Here is a 13872-nt window from a genome sequence, read left to right on the forward strand (position 1 = left end):
TCGAACCATCACCTATCCTAACCCATCCTTTCCTGGGGCCTCAAAACAGTGGAACTCCTCACCTCCCTCAGTCCCTCTTTCCTCCAACAATCAACACTTCCTCCTCTAATCAAAAGGCTTTCAAAAACCCAAGCTGGCATCACCTAATCAGCATCTCTTGATAGTTTCCTCCATGACTCTTCTCAACCTTGCTAGTGTCCTGCACTGTGGACCTTTGATCTATAAAAGAACAGCCTCTTCCTAAAAAGGGACTATGGGCCAATTCAGTCAGATATACTTCCCCTCTGAGTATATCCAAGATGTATCCAGGGTCTACTCTGCGAGTGTCACACATTACGGATCTTCCCCGGTGTTTACATAGATGTGTCTGTGGAAACATTTTTCTTTCTTGTAACCCAAGTCTATGAAAAAATGCACATCCCAGCTAAGACCAAACCTCCCCTCATGCAGCAGGAATCCAGGCTTATTTTCTCATCTACATCCCACTGAGGCCAATTGCAGCCGACCAGGCTGGGATCAGCAAGGCAGCCCAACAGCCCATCCTGGTCTGTACGGCTACTCATTGGAGCCAACACCAGAGCCCCTGGTGAAATTTTACAGTCAACAGTCTTGTCTTATGTTGCTGATACGAACTGCTACCATTATGGTCTTTGAGCTATTCCACATCATTGTGCATCACAACACTAAACTGTGGATTGTTAACTCATCATCTTCATCATCTTGCATTAATGTAGTGCCTTTAATGTAGGGAAAGATATTAGGAAGGTTGACTCAAAGCTTGGTCAAGGAGGTAGGTTTTAAGGAGGGTCTTAAAGCAGGAGAAAGATGTGGAGAGACATAGAGGTTTAGGGAGGGAGGTTTAGGGTCTAGATGGCTGAAGGCATGATCGCCAATGGTAGGACAAAGGCAATGGGGGATGTGCAAGATGCCAGACTTTGAGAAATGCAGAGTTCTCAGAGGGCTGTAGGGCTGGAAGGAGTGACAGTGAGAGGGAGAGGCGAGGCCATGGAGGGATTTGAATAGGAGGATAAACATTTAAATAGGAGGCTTTGGGGGAACTGGGACCCAATGAAAGTCAGTAAGCACAGGGGTGATGGGTGAACGAGACTTGGTGTGGTCGCTCCTTAAAATCTCACTGCACGAGTTAGAAACAGATCAATGCTCATTCTATGAACAGAAGGGCTTGATGGTATTTGATGTAAATAGATTTTTCTATAATTTTCCACTAAGTAAGTCTGACTTAACATTTTAACTGGTCATTTCCGGAAGCGTCTAGAATGTTTTTCTGCAGCCCCAGGCCAAAATATCTGTCTGAAAGCAATCAGGAAACCACATGTGGGAGAGTAAGAATAGCCTCTGACCTCACTCTGCATCTTGGAATGGCACTGGAGTCCTAGAAACTGGAATGGTGCATCCAGGCATTTCACAAAGAAAGAAAGACTTGCATTTATATAGTGCCTTTCACAACCTCAGGACGTCCCAAAGCGCTTTGCAGCCAATGAAGTACTTCATAAGTGTAATCACTGTTGTAATGTAGGAAACGTGGCAGCCAATTTCCACGCAGCAAGGTCCCACAAACAGCAATGTGATAATGATCGGATAATCTGCTTTAGTGATGTTGGTTGAGGGATAAATATTGGCCCAGGACACCAGGGAGAACTCTACTGATCTTCTTCGAAGTAGTGTCATGGGAAATTTTACATCCACCTAGGGGGGGGCAGACGGGGCCTCCGTTTAATGTCCCATCCAAAAGACGACACCTCCAACAGTGCAGCACTCCCTCAGTACTGCGCTAGAGTATCAGGCTGGATTATGTGCTCACAACCTTCTGACTCTGAGGCAATTGTGCTACGACTGTGCAGGCTGACACCTTCACACAGAGGCTTGCTGTAACTCATCTGGCCTCCATCAGCATGTAGCCAATACCCTTCACAGGCAGCCAAGGCACTCTGTTACTTTCCTGAATCTGCAGGTCCCCAGCTGCCTGCCCTCTCCACAGCTCTGAGCCTCGTGAAAGATTGACCCCAATCTACTCTTGCCCTCAGTGAACATACACTCTAGCCTACACGCTCGATGCACATTTGTAAGACATCAGTTTATGAAACACCGTGCAGGGGAAATTCCCTCTGTGTCCTAGTGAAATGTAAAGTGTACTTTATAAATGGTTTCATGATTTTATTACACAGACCACAGGGGAAACGCACTGTAAAGTGAACCTGATGTTAAAATGCATGTTAAAGTGAGGGGTCTACAAGTTGTAGAACTGATTCGTGGTCCTCACAATCATCCACATACTAAAGCCCCAATTTTAACCTAACCCACTCACAGGAACGGGGAAACGGGGTAGGTTTGGGTCTGAGTTTTACACTCCAGCTGATTTTACGCTCCACCCAATTTTAAGCTCCACCCAATTTTAAGCTCCAATGGAGTGTAAAATCGAGCAGGGTATAAAGTGGGCACCTGATCATAACCCGCAGGGTGGGTCAAGTGAAGTTGGTTCTTAAGTTACCAATCTCAGCCGTCACTCTGTGGAGAGGCACTTCTCCAGAGGAAGGATCATCAAGGAGGTGCAACCCTGGGCTGCACCTCCGAGTAGCTGGTGAGGATGGGCATTGGCAGCACCTGTGATCAGTTTGTTGTCTGGCTTTTTGTCTGGCTGTGCCGCGTGAAGAGAGTGAGAAATAGAAAAGGGATAAAGAATATCTTAGAAAGTTTGGGAACTTTATGTACCTATCTTTGTATTTTATCAATATCACTAGAGTTGCTTCTGCATTGTAATGTCCTCCTATTTCTCCTAAGCTCCAAATGTGCTACCTGACACACTCTAGGTGTCATCATGCCTCAGTTGGCAGCACTCTCAGCTTTGGGTCAGGATTGTAGGTTTGAGCCCCACTCCAGGGCTTGAGCACATGCTCTAACCCCACATGTCAGGGCTGTGCTGTGGTAGGTGCTGCATTGTTGGAGATGAGACATCAAACCCCGTCTGCCTACTCATGTGGATAAAAGACCCCATGGTCCTACTCAAAGAGCAGGGGGTTTTCCCCAGTGTGCGGGCCAACATTCCTCCCTCAACCAACACCACCAGAAACAGATTAGCTGGTCATTCATCTCATTTGCTGTTTGTGGGGCCAAGGTGTCTGCGAATTGGCTGCCACGTTTGCCTACATAACAACAGTTATTAAACTTCAAAAGTAACTCATTAGTTCTGATTTTCTTTGGAGTATCCCGAGGATGTAATTTGCTTATTTTCTTTCTTTCTGTCCTTTCTGCATCCTGACTAGGTTGAAATCAAGACCTATCCCTCCATCTCCTACCCCAACTCATTCTTGCCTAACACGTCAACACCCTGACACTCCTCACCTCCCTCTGTCCTCTCTTCCTCCTATAACCCACAGGATTTTAAAATCTTACTTCCTGCTTTATTACTTGACCTGCACTGGCTCCCGGTCCAGCAATGCCTTGATTTTAAAATTCTCAACTTGTTTTCAAATCCCTCCGTGGCCTCGCCCCTCCCTATCTCTGTAACCTCCTCCAGCTCTACAACCCTCCGAGATCTCTGCACTCCTCCAATTCTGGCCTCTTACACATCCCCGATTTTCTTCGCTCCACCATTGGAGGCCGTGCCTTCAACTGCCTAGGCCCTAAGCTCTGGAATTCCCTCCCTAAACCTCTCTCTCCTCCTTCAAAACGCTCCTTAAAACCTATCTCTTTGACCAAGCTTTTGGTTACCTGTCCTACTATCTCCTTAGTTTGATAATCGCTCCTGTGAAGTGCTTTGGGACGTTATATAAATGCAAGTTGTTGTTGTTGCTCTTTTCCGCGCTGTTCTTTTCATCCTGAGTGGAGTCCCTATGCCACGGGCCTTTGCTTAGGATTCTCAATAGTAAAAAGAGAGGTAGTCCTGGAACTGTGTTAGGCTGGTTGAGAGGATGTGGAACACACAGCCCCAGAAGGCTACGGATGTGAGGTCAATTGAGGTATTTAAGAGGGAGATAGATATTTACCTGGGCAGTAAGGAACATGGGGAGAAGGCAGTCAAATTGGATTAAAACGATAGAGTTGCCATGGCTAAAAATAATGGTGGAGCAGGTTCGATGGGATGAACCTACCCTTGTACCTGTGTTGCTATAACAAGTTCTGTGAGGGATCTAGTGTAGGTTTATATGAAAGATCCATTCCATGTTTTGTTAGCGATCCATTCAATGTTTTGTGACAGATCAATTCAGGTAAAGTGTGAGCTGAGGAGTTTTTGGTTGAGGAAGAAGGTGAAATCAACAGTAAATATATTTGAGCGATTGTCTGGTGTACTGCAGTCACTACCATCAAAAGTTGGTGCTGCATATAAATACTTTCCTGATGGACTGCTGTACCAGCGTTAAGAGCAGGCAGACAGTACTTACTGTGATCATGTGTAAATACAAACAGGGAATGCTTCACGAGCATCGTAGCAACTTCTGAGTAGCGGCCGCTGTGTTCTCCTGCACCGTGTACTATCATCACTAGACCCCTGGAAGAATTAGGCAAAAGAAGAATTGAGCAGCAGAACTGCAACCATCACCTTCAACGTAAAATGGGGCGCGTTAAACTCAGATTCCATCTCTAATATCGCCAGTCTCAACCCATCTGATGCTGAAACCCTCATCCATGCTTTTGTTACCATCAGACTCAACTATTCCAAGTCCCGTTCGCCTATCACCCCTGACTAACATTGGCTCCTGTCCCAGCAACGCATCGCATTTAAAATTCTCATCCTCGTGTTCAAACCCCTCGATGGCCTCGCCCCTCCCTATCTCTAATCGCCTCCAGCCCTACAACTCTCCAAGAACACTGCGTTTCTTCAATACTTGCCTCTTGTACATCCCCAAATTCCTTCGCTCCACCATTGGCGGCAGTGCCTTCAGCTGTCTCGGTCCCAAACTCTGGAATTAGCTCTCCAAACCTCTCCGCCTTTCTACCTCTCTCTCCTCCATTAAGACACTCCCTAAAACCTACCACTTCGACCAAACTTACCTGTCCTAATATCTCATGTGGCTCAGTGTCAAATTTTGTCTGATAATGCTCCTGTTAAGCGCCTTGGGACGTTTTGTTACGTTAATAGGCACAATAAAAATGCAAGTTGTGATGTACTCAGCTGGTGATTATCTGTCCAGGAATTCTCTGCATTCATTCGCACCCAGTCTGATGGTGATAAACAGCTTTACCAATTTTCCTGCGTTTGAGGAGATGGTGGCAGGAAATGGCGCCTCACGCAGATCGTGCTGTCCTGACTTCCTACCTCAGGTCGAGCTCCACCCATGTATGGGCTGTGCTAGGTATCCTCTGCATTTCTCTCTCCTTCCACCACTGCAGAGTCACGGGGCAGTTTGAATCTGTTCCGAGTGACCCAAGTAAATCCACTCACACTATGTTTCCCCCATTTTCTTTGTAAAGGCAGCATGAATGAGCCTTGGGAATTAATCGCAACTCTTATGGATGGTGGAGTGGAAATCAAAGAGTTCCTTGATCCTTTGTTTCTTTATACCCTCGTCAGTCCTCTTCCCCCAAGCTCTTAGAATCATACAGCACAGAAGGAGGCCATTCGGCCCATCATGCCTGTGCTGGCACTTTGAAAGAGCAATGCAATTAATCCCACTTCCCCACAGTCTGCAGATTTTTCCTCTTCAAGTGTATATCCAATTCCTTTTTGAAAGTTACTATTGAATCTGCTCCCACTACCCTTTCAGGCAGTGCGTTCCACAACCTTCTGACTCAGAAATGAGAGCGCGACCACTGAGCCATGGTTGACACACGTACATCATAGCATCTTATGAAAGGTCATCGACCTGAAACGTTAACTCTGCTTCTCTCTCCACAGATGCTGCCTTGACCTGCTGAGTGTTTCCAGCATTGTCTGTTTTTTTTTTCTGATTCCCAGCGTCTGGCTGTGCAATGGCACTACCATGAGAGTGATGTGCTGTGCTTGGATGCAATGTTTTTTTTAAACACAGGGCAATATTTTCCACTGTTTCTTAATCTAAGTGAATTGTAGACATGAAGTTAAATTGGGGGAACAGCTTTTTATATTCACCATTACCTTTCGCTAGAATTAATAAATAAAGTAAATTATGCCCCTTAGTACTTAAGAACATAAGAAATAGGAGCAGGAGTAGGCCAATCGGCCCTTCGAGCCTGCTCCGCCATTTAATAAGATCATGGCTGATCTGATCCTAACCTCAAATCTAAATTCATGTCCAATTTCCTGCCCGCTCCCCATAACCCCTAATTCCCTTCACTTCTAGGAAACTGTCTATTTCTGTTTTAAATTTATTTAATGATGTAGCTTCCACAGCTTCCTGGGGCAGCAAATTCCACAGACCTACCACCCTCTGAGTGAAGAAGTTTCCCCTCATCTCAGTTTTGAAGGAGCAGCCCCTTATTCTAAGATTATGCCCCCTAGTTCTAGTTTCACCCATCCTTGGGAACATCCTCACCGCATCCACCCGATCAAACCCCTTCACAATCTTATATGTTTCAATAAGATCGCCTCTCATTCTTCTGAACTCCAATGAGTAGAGTCCCAATCTACTCAACCTCTGCTCATATGTCCGCCCCCTCATCCCCGGGATTAACCGAGTGAACCTTCTTTGTACTGCCTCGAGAGCAAGTATGTCTTTTCTTAAGTATGGACACCAAAACTGTATGCAGTATTCCAGGTGCGGTCTCACCAATACCTTATATAACTGCAGCAATACCTCCCTGTTTTTATATTCTATCCCCCTAGCAATAAACGCCAACATTCCGTTGGCCTTCTTGATCACCTGCTGCACCTGCATACTAACTTTTTGATTTTCTTGCACTAGGACCCCCAGATCCCTTTGTACTGCAGTACTTTCCAGTCTCTTGCCATCAAGAAAATAACTTGCTCTCTGGTTTTTCCTGCCAAAGTGCATAACCTCACATTTTCCAATATTGTATTTCATCTGCCAAATCTCCGCCCACTCACCCAGCCTGTCCATATCCCCCTGCAGGTTTTTTATGTCCTCCTCACTTTCTACTTTCCCTCCCATCTTTGTATCATCTGCAAACTTCGATATGTTGCACTCGGTCCCCTCCTCCAAATCGTTAATATAGATCGTAAAGAGTTGGGGACCCAGCACCGACCCCTGCGGAACACCACTGGCTACTGGTTGCCAGTCTGAGAATGAACCATTTATCCCAACTCTCTGCTTCCTGTTAGATAACCAATCCTCCACCCATGCCAGAATATTACCCCCAATCCAGTGATTCTTTATCTTGAGCAATAATCTTTTATGTGGCACCTTGTCGAATGCCTTCTGGAAGTCTAAATACACTACGTCCACTGGTTCCCCTTTATCCACCCTGTACGTTATGTCCTCAAAGAACTCAAGCAAATTTGTCAGACATGACTTCCCCTTCGTAAAGCCATGCTGACTTTGTCCTATTAAATTATGCTTGTCCAAATGTTCTGCTACTGTCTCCTTAATAATAGACTCCAAAATTTTACCCACCACAGATGTTAGGCTAACTGGTCTATAATTTCCAGCCTTCTGCCTACTACCCTTTTTAAATAAGGGTGTTACATTAGCAGTTTTCCAATCTGCCGGGACCTTTGCCGAGTCCGGAGAATTTTGGAAAATTATTACCAAAGCATCCACAATCCCCACTGCCACTTCCCTCAAGAACCTAGGATGTAAGCCATCAGGTCCAGGGGATTTATCCGCTTTGAGTCCCATTAATTTACTAAGTACAAATTCCTTAGTGATTTTAATCGTATTTAGTTCCTCCCCCCCTAGAGCCCCCTGTTTGTCCAGTGTTGGGATATTCTTAGTGTCCTCTACCGTAAAGACTGAAACAAAATATTTGTTCAGCATTTTTGCCATCTCCATGTTTCCCACCATTAATTTCCCGGTCTCATCCTCTAGGGGACCTACGTTTGCCTTAGCCACCCTTTTTCTTTTTATATAACGATAGAAACTCTTGCTATCTGTATTTGGAGGCAATCTAGTAGAATACATTGGCCCTAGCCCCTCTCTCTCTCTCTCCTCTCTTTCCCCCCCCACCCCATAACAAGGCCTTAGCTGGTTTTATAAGTGAGTAACTAAGCAATACAGATCCCCAGTCTGTGCTGGGCGAGGTGCGCTGCATTTGGTCTCCCAATCCCTGGGGCAGAGAGGGGAAAGTCTACCAGATCTCCTAATCTCTGCCCAGGGACACCAGCTGGATGGCGTGTGCACGTGGACACAATCCGCGGGTCTGGAAAGGTCACTCGGGCAAAGTATGGGAGGGTAACGGGCCCGTGGGAGGCACATCTCAGCATGGAGTTAATAGCTTCAGGAGAGAAGGGAGGGGGAGGGAAAGGGACTCAAATTGGCAGAGAAAAGGAAGGAAAAGAAACAATACAGTAGCTAGATTTGGCTGCCATCCAGGTTGTTAAGGGCGTTGTATATTGCAGATTACTAAACAAATGAATGCAAACTAATGCTGAGTGCTTGTAAAGTACAATATTGAAAGAAAGAATTTGCATTTATACAGCGCCTTTAACAACCTCACGACATCCCAAACCACTTCACAGTCAGTGAATTACCTTTGAAGTGTAGTCACTGTCGTAATGTAGGAAACACGGCAGCCAATTTGCGCACAGCAAGATCCCACAAACAGCAATGAGATAATGACCAGATAATCTGTTTTTAGTGATGTTGGTTGGGGGATAAATATTGGCCAGGACTCCAGGGAGAACTCCCCTGCTCTTCTTCGAAATAGTACCGTGGGATCTTTTACATCCACCCGAGAGGGCAGACTCAGTTTAACATCTCATCTGAAAGACAGCACCTCCGATGGTGCGGCGCTGCCTCAGCACTGCCCCTCCGACAGTGCGGCGCTGCCTCAGCACTGCCCCTCCGACAGTGCGGCGCTGCCTCAGCACTGCCCCTCCGACAGTGCGGCGCTCCCTCAGCACTGCCCCTGCGACAGTGCGGCGCTCCCTCAGCACTGCCCCTGCGACAGTGCGGCGCTGCCTCAGCACTGCCCCTCCGACAGTGCGGCGCTGCCTCAGCACTGCCCCTCCGACAGTGCGGCGCTCCCTCAGCACTGCCCCTCCGACAGTGCGGCGCTCCCTCAGCACTGCCCCTCCGACAGTGCGGCGCTCCCTCAGCACTGCCCCTCCGACAGTGCGGCGCTGCCTCAGCACTGCCCCTCCGACAGTGCGGCGCTCCCTCAGCACTGCCCCTGCGACAGTGCGGCGCTGCCTCAGCACTGCCCCTGCGACAGTGCGGCGCTGCCTCAGCACTGCCCCTCCGACAGTGCGGCGCTGCCTCAGCACTGCCCCTCCGACAGTGCGGCGCTCCCTCAGCACTGCCCCTCCGACAGTGCGGCGCTCCCTCAGCACTGCCCCTGCGACAGTGCGGCGTTCCCTCAGCACTGCCCCTGCGACAGTGCGGCGCTCCCTCAGCATTGCCCCTGCGACAGTGCGGCGCTCCCTCAGCACTGCCCCTGCGACAGTGCAGTGCTCCCTCAGTGCCGGCCTAGATTACGTGCTGACACATCTCAGTACATAATATGTACAGGTGCATTATAAGGCTTTCTTGGTAGCTGTCCAAAAAATATACCTTGTAGCAAGGAGCTTGCTAAAGAGGGGGCGTTTTACAATGTTTCTCTGTTGGTAAGAGATATACATGATCAACAACTTGTACTGATAGTAGCACCTTTCAAGTAGTAAAATGACACAAGGTGGTTTGCACTGTGGGGGAAGGACAACTGAATACCAAGCGGGAGTTGGGGGAAGAGTTAGGGAAGGTGGCTGAACAGCTACGTTTCGAGGAGGTTTTGAAGATGATGAGAGTTGAAACAATGTGGCACGAATTAGGACAAATTCTTTTCAATGAAAATTCATAATAGGATCACTATAAACGCTCCAGAAATTCTCAGTCACCCTGGTTCTTGTTGTTTAGCTCGAGGCAGGGAATGGGAACCTCATCGGATCCCAAATTGCAACCCCACTATTTTAAGGCAGATGAACCAGGGGAAGGAGGGAAAGGGCAGAGGGAGAAAAACAGTGAGAGGAACACAGAAAGGGACAGAGAAACAGACAGAGGGACTCAGGGCTAGAGAGAAAGGGACAGGGAAATACATAGGAGGGTCAGAAAGAAACATGAGAAACAGACATGAGAGAATCAGAGACAGAGAAAAGCAGGAGAGACAGAGAGAGGCAAAGAGCATGAGAGAAAGACACGCATATTAGGGAAACACAAGAGACATCAAGAAGCAGAGACAAACACGAGAGACAAAAATAGTCAGAGATATTGAAGGATTAAGAGAAACAGGGATAGAGGCAAAGAGAAGGAAAAAGAAACATCAGAGATAGAAACAAAGAGACAGTGATATATGAGACACAGAAACTAGGAGAGAAAATATATTGTTGCAGAAAGAGACCAAAGAGACATAATAAAAGTCAAGTGATAGAGGTACAAATGTTATATATAGAATATTTATCCTATGTTTATTGCCTGTGTTTAAACACCAGCTGCCCTACATATTTTCCTATTTACAAATCCACATCAAAACATCAAAGTGTAATTATTTCCATACTTTACTCATGTGCACAGGCCAGAAAATCGTCAAGACATTAGAAACCGTGGTTATAGTGGAATTTGTTAAGCAGGGCCATTCAATCACTCAGATCTGTGCCATATTTAACCCACCCCATCTCTAACCCCACCCTGGAATCTCTGACCCCACCCCAATAATCCTCAGTACTAGTCACTCTTGTGACTTTGGCTGTTACAGATTTTATAGAGGCGGTTTCATTCTGTTTGAGGTCATTGTTTATGCTGCCAGTGATTATTGATTAGGAGTAATTTTAGTGTTCCCGGCGGAAAGCCTTACCAAACCAGGAGCACGTATCAGAAATTCCATTAATTCAAATGATCGGAAAATCACATGCAGTGCGTGCCTGAATTTCCAGCACGTGTTCCCGGCATGTGAGGCTCCCACCGTGAGGGTGAATTTAGAAAATTATACTTATTGTGTTACGGTTACTGCAAATTTATCGCGAAACTAATTGATTTCCCTTGGCATTGCTCACGGTTAGTGTGGGGAGCACGGTTATGATGTTTAGCTGTTAAGAGGAAGCTGTGTTTAACATGCCAATCCCTGCCTCCTTAAGGCCATTGCTCAAAATGTACTCACTGTGGGGAAATGGCCTTACTAGGCACATCCTGAGGACCACTGGAGCTAAACGTTGAGGGATGGGCAACTGTTTCTAAATTTCTGGTTCCTGCCCCTGGGGGTCAGAAAAAAACAGCAGGAAATGACTGGTTTATTTTCTCTTTTTTAACACTTTTGAAGTTTAATAGGGGTGAGACTTGTACAGTTGGTTACAAGGAAGTTAAAGGGCCAGTATAAATAAAATTATAAAAGCTATAATACAATTTAATTTAAATCAAAATGACAAGAGGAATATCCGTGTATAAGGTTATAACATATTCCCCAGAACATGGAGATCAGAGAGAATGTAACAGAACTGCATCTCTGATTTGAACAGGTGATAAAGAATTGTTACACAATGTTCTTGGTCTTCCAGTTCATTTTTTGAAAGACATTTGCATAACTCCTGTCGGTATATTTTCATATTAAAATAAGCGGCTGTTTCTTGAGCTCCTTGCCCAACTACTTTTCAGACTTTGTTCGTTGCTCCTGCATTGTCATTCTAAGCAGAAGCCAGTCATCGATCAAAATCTTCTGAATTTCAATGCCCGCATTCAATCTTGACGAGCCAGCCTACAATGCAGCCACAGTCAGCAACTTCTTCAAGTGTTTAAATTTTGGCTTGTCGTCAAATTGAACTTTTTCTAAGTCTTTAAGGGTTTCTTTTAGTCTAAATGTTTCACCTAATAACTGGTAGCCTGTGATTCTACAGTGTTCATGCCGGCCTTCGACCTTGCTATTGTCGTCTTATGGCCTCTCCTTAGCTACCTCTTAATCTCACCCTTCCTGCTTCCTCGCTTATTTCTACTTGGGCCATGTTAGATGCTGTACCAATACAACTTGTTGTAATTTCCTTGCCCTGATACAAGAGCTGACACTGAATTACAGTAATAAAATCAGAAACTGTAAAGAAACAAAAGATGGGTCTAGAGTAGCTGTAAATGGCAACAGCAGAACCATTACCAGCACCTGCAGTCCAAAAAAATGGGAGCAGTGGTTATGATCTGAAGTTGTTGAAATCAATGTCGAGCCTGGAAGGTTGTTTCTTTACTGGTCCCATTACCACCATCATCCCTTTTGTCATTTAATCACTCCTACCCTATCACAGACCTTCCTTTTTGGTGGTTCCTCCCTTCCCCACTTTCCCTGGTTCTGTACTTGCTTAAAAACTGTTAGGTCTTAACTTCTTCCAGTTCTGACGAAAGGTCATCGACCCGAAACGTTAACTCTGTTTCTCTCTCCACAGATGCTGCCTGACTTGCTGAGTGTTTCCAGCATTGTCTGTTTTTATTTCAAATTTCCAGCATCCGCTGTATTTTGCTTTTATTTCACTCAATTACAGTAGGTCACTTCTGGCCAAACATGTGCCTCCTCATTCACCAATCTCCCTCACCACCGCCCCCTCCCCCCCCACATCCCCGCCTCTCTCCCCCCACCCCTCTCTTCTCTCCCCCCACCCCCCTCTCTCCCCCCACCCCCTCTCTCGCATTAAAGGCAGCGTCTTTGTAATTGACTCCTATGGTAATGGCAAATGGTTAGTGCTATTGCCAGATATAGGTGGCTGCCCATGGTAAGCGTGGATGGTATTAATGGTGGAGACTATATATGCTATAAGGTTCCATCTGCCCTCTGAGGTAGACATAAAAGATTTCAAAGAAGAGCGGGCAAGTTCTCCCCGGTGTCCTGGCCAACATTTATTCCTCAATCAACATAATTAAAACAGATTATCTGGTCATTTATCTCATTGCTGTTCATGGGAGCTTGCTGTGTGCAAATTGGCTGCTGCGTTTCCAACATTACAATTGTAACTACAATTCAAAAGTATTTCATTGGCCGTAAAGTGCTTTGGGACATCCTGAGGTCATAAAAGGTGCTATAGAAATGCAAGCTCTTTCCTTATTTTCCTTTCCCCAAGTCCTGGTTGAAACCCAAGGATTTCCTGGTCTAGAAGGCTCAGAGACAGTAGGGCCAACTTTTGGAGTACATGCTATGTTGGAGAGCATTGCCTGCATCTCCTAGGTGCATTACCCATGATCTCACAATATCCACGGCCAAAGGCCAAGCCTCCAGCCACCAGTGCACCATCCCTGGGAAATTACCCAAGAGCCATCAAGAAAGTTTGGAGGTGAGTTCTTTTCTAAAATAATAATTTTAAGAAGTATGAAATTTTTCTCCCCTTCCAGGTCACGGAAACTCAACATTCCTCCCTGTCCAGTTCCCTTCAGAAAATGCTTGACATAGCACACTATTGGCCTTCCCACTCTCACATATTTTATGTCCCAACGTGGCATTCTTGAACTGCCTGAAAAATCTTGCAGCAACTGCTAGATCGTCTCACTGCATTCTTTACTGTGAAGGAGGGAACATCGCATTACATCCTTTAAAGTTGTATCTCCCAGGAACACCTCATTTCTGGGAACAGCAGTGCTGGTACGAACTGGCCCCGAAAAAAACCCACAATCCTACTCTGACATCATAACAAGAGTGGAAGAAGACAAGAGTCAGGTGTGGCTCTGTTGGTAGCACTCTCACCTCGGCGCCAAAAGGTTGTGGGTTCAAGTCCCACTCGAGAGACTATAGCGCAAAATCTAGGCTGACAGTAAGTATTGAGGGAGCGCTGCACTGTTGGAGGTGTTGTCTTTTGGATGAGATGTTAAACCGAGGCCCCGT

The 13872-nt window shown here is 46.1% G+C and overlaps 1 protein-coding gene across 2 annotated transcripts in view; it reads right to left on the reverse strand.

The window, feature by feature from the left end:
* LOC137334001 (monoglyceride lipase-like) overlaps nt 1-13872 on the reverse strand; it is a 61290-nt gene that overhangs the window by 45148 nt on the left and 2270 nt on the right. For both annotated transcript variants that reach the window (XM_067998393.1, XM_067998392.1), the window contains one exon: nt 4401-4507. In XM_067998393.1, the coding sequence (XP_067854494.1) occupies nt 4401-4507 (107 nt within the window). The remainder of the gene's footprint in view (nt 1-4400; nt 4508-13872) is intronic.

The sequence above is a fragment of the Heptranchias perlo genome, chromosome 17, assembly GCF_035084215.1.
Source record: "Heptranchias perlo isolate sHepPer1 chromosome 17, sHepPer1.hap1, whole genome shotgun sequence".
Lineage (NCBI taxonomy): Eukaryota > Metazoa > Chordata > Chondrichthyes > Hexanchiformes > Hexanchidae > Heptranchias > Heptranchias perlo.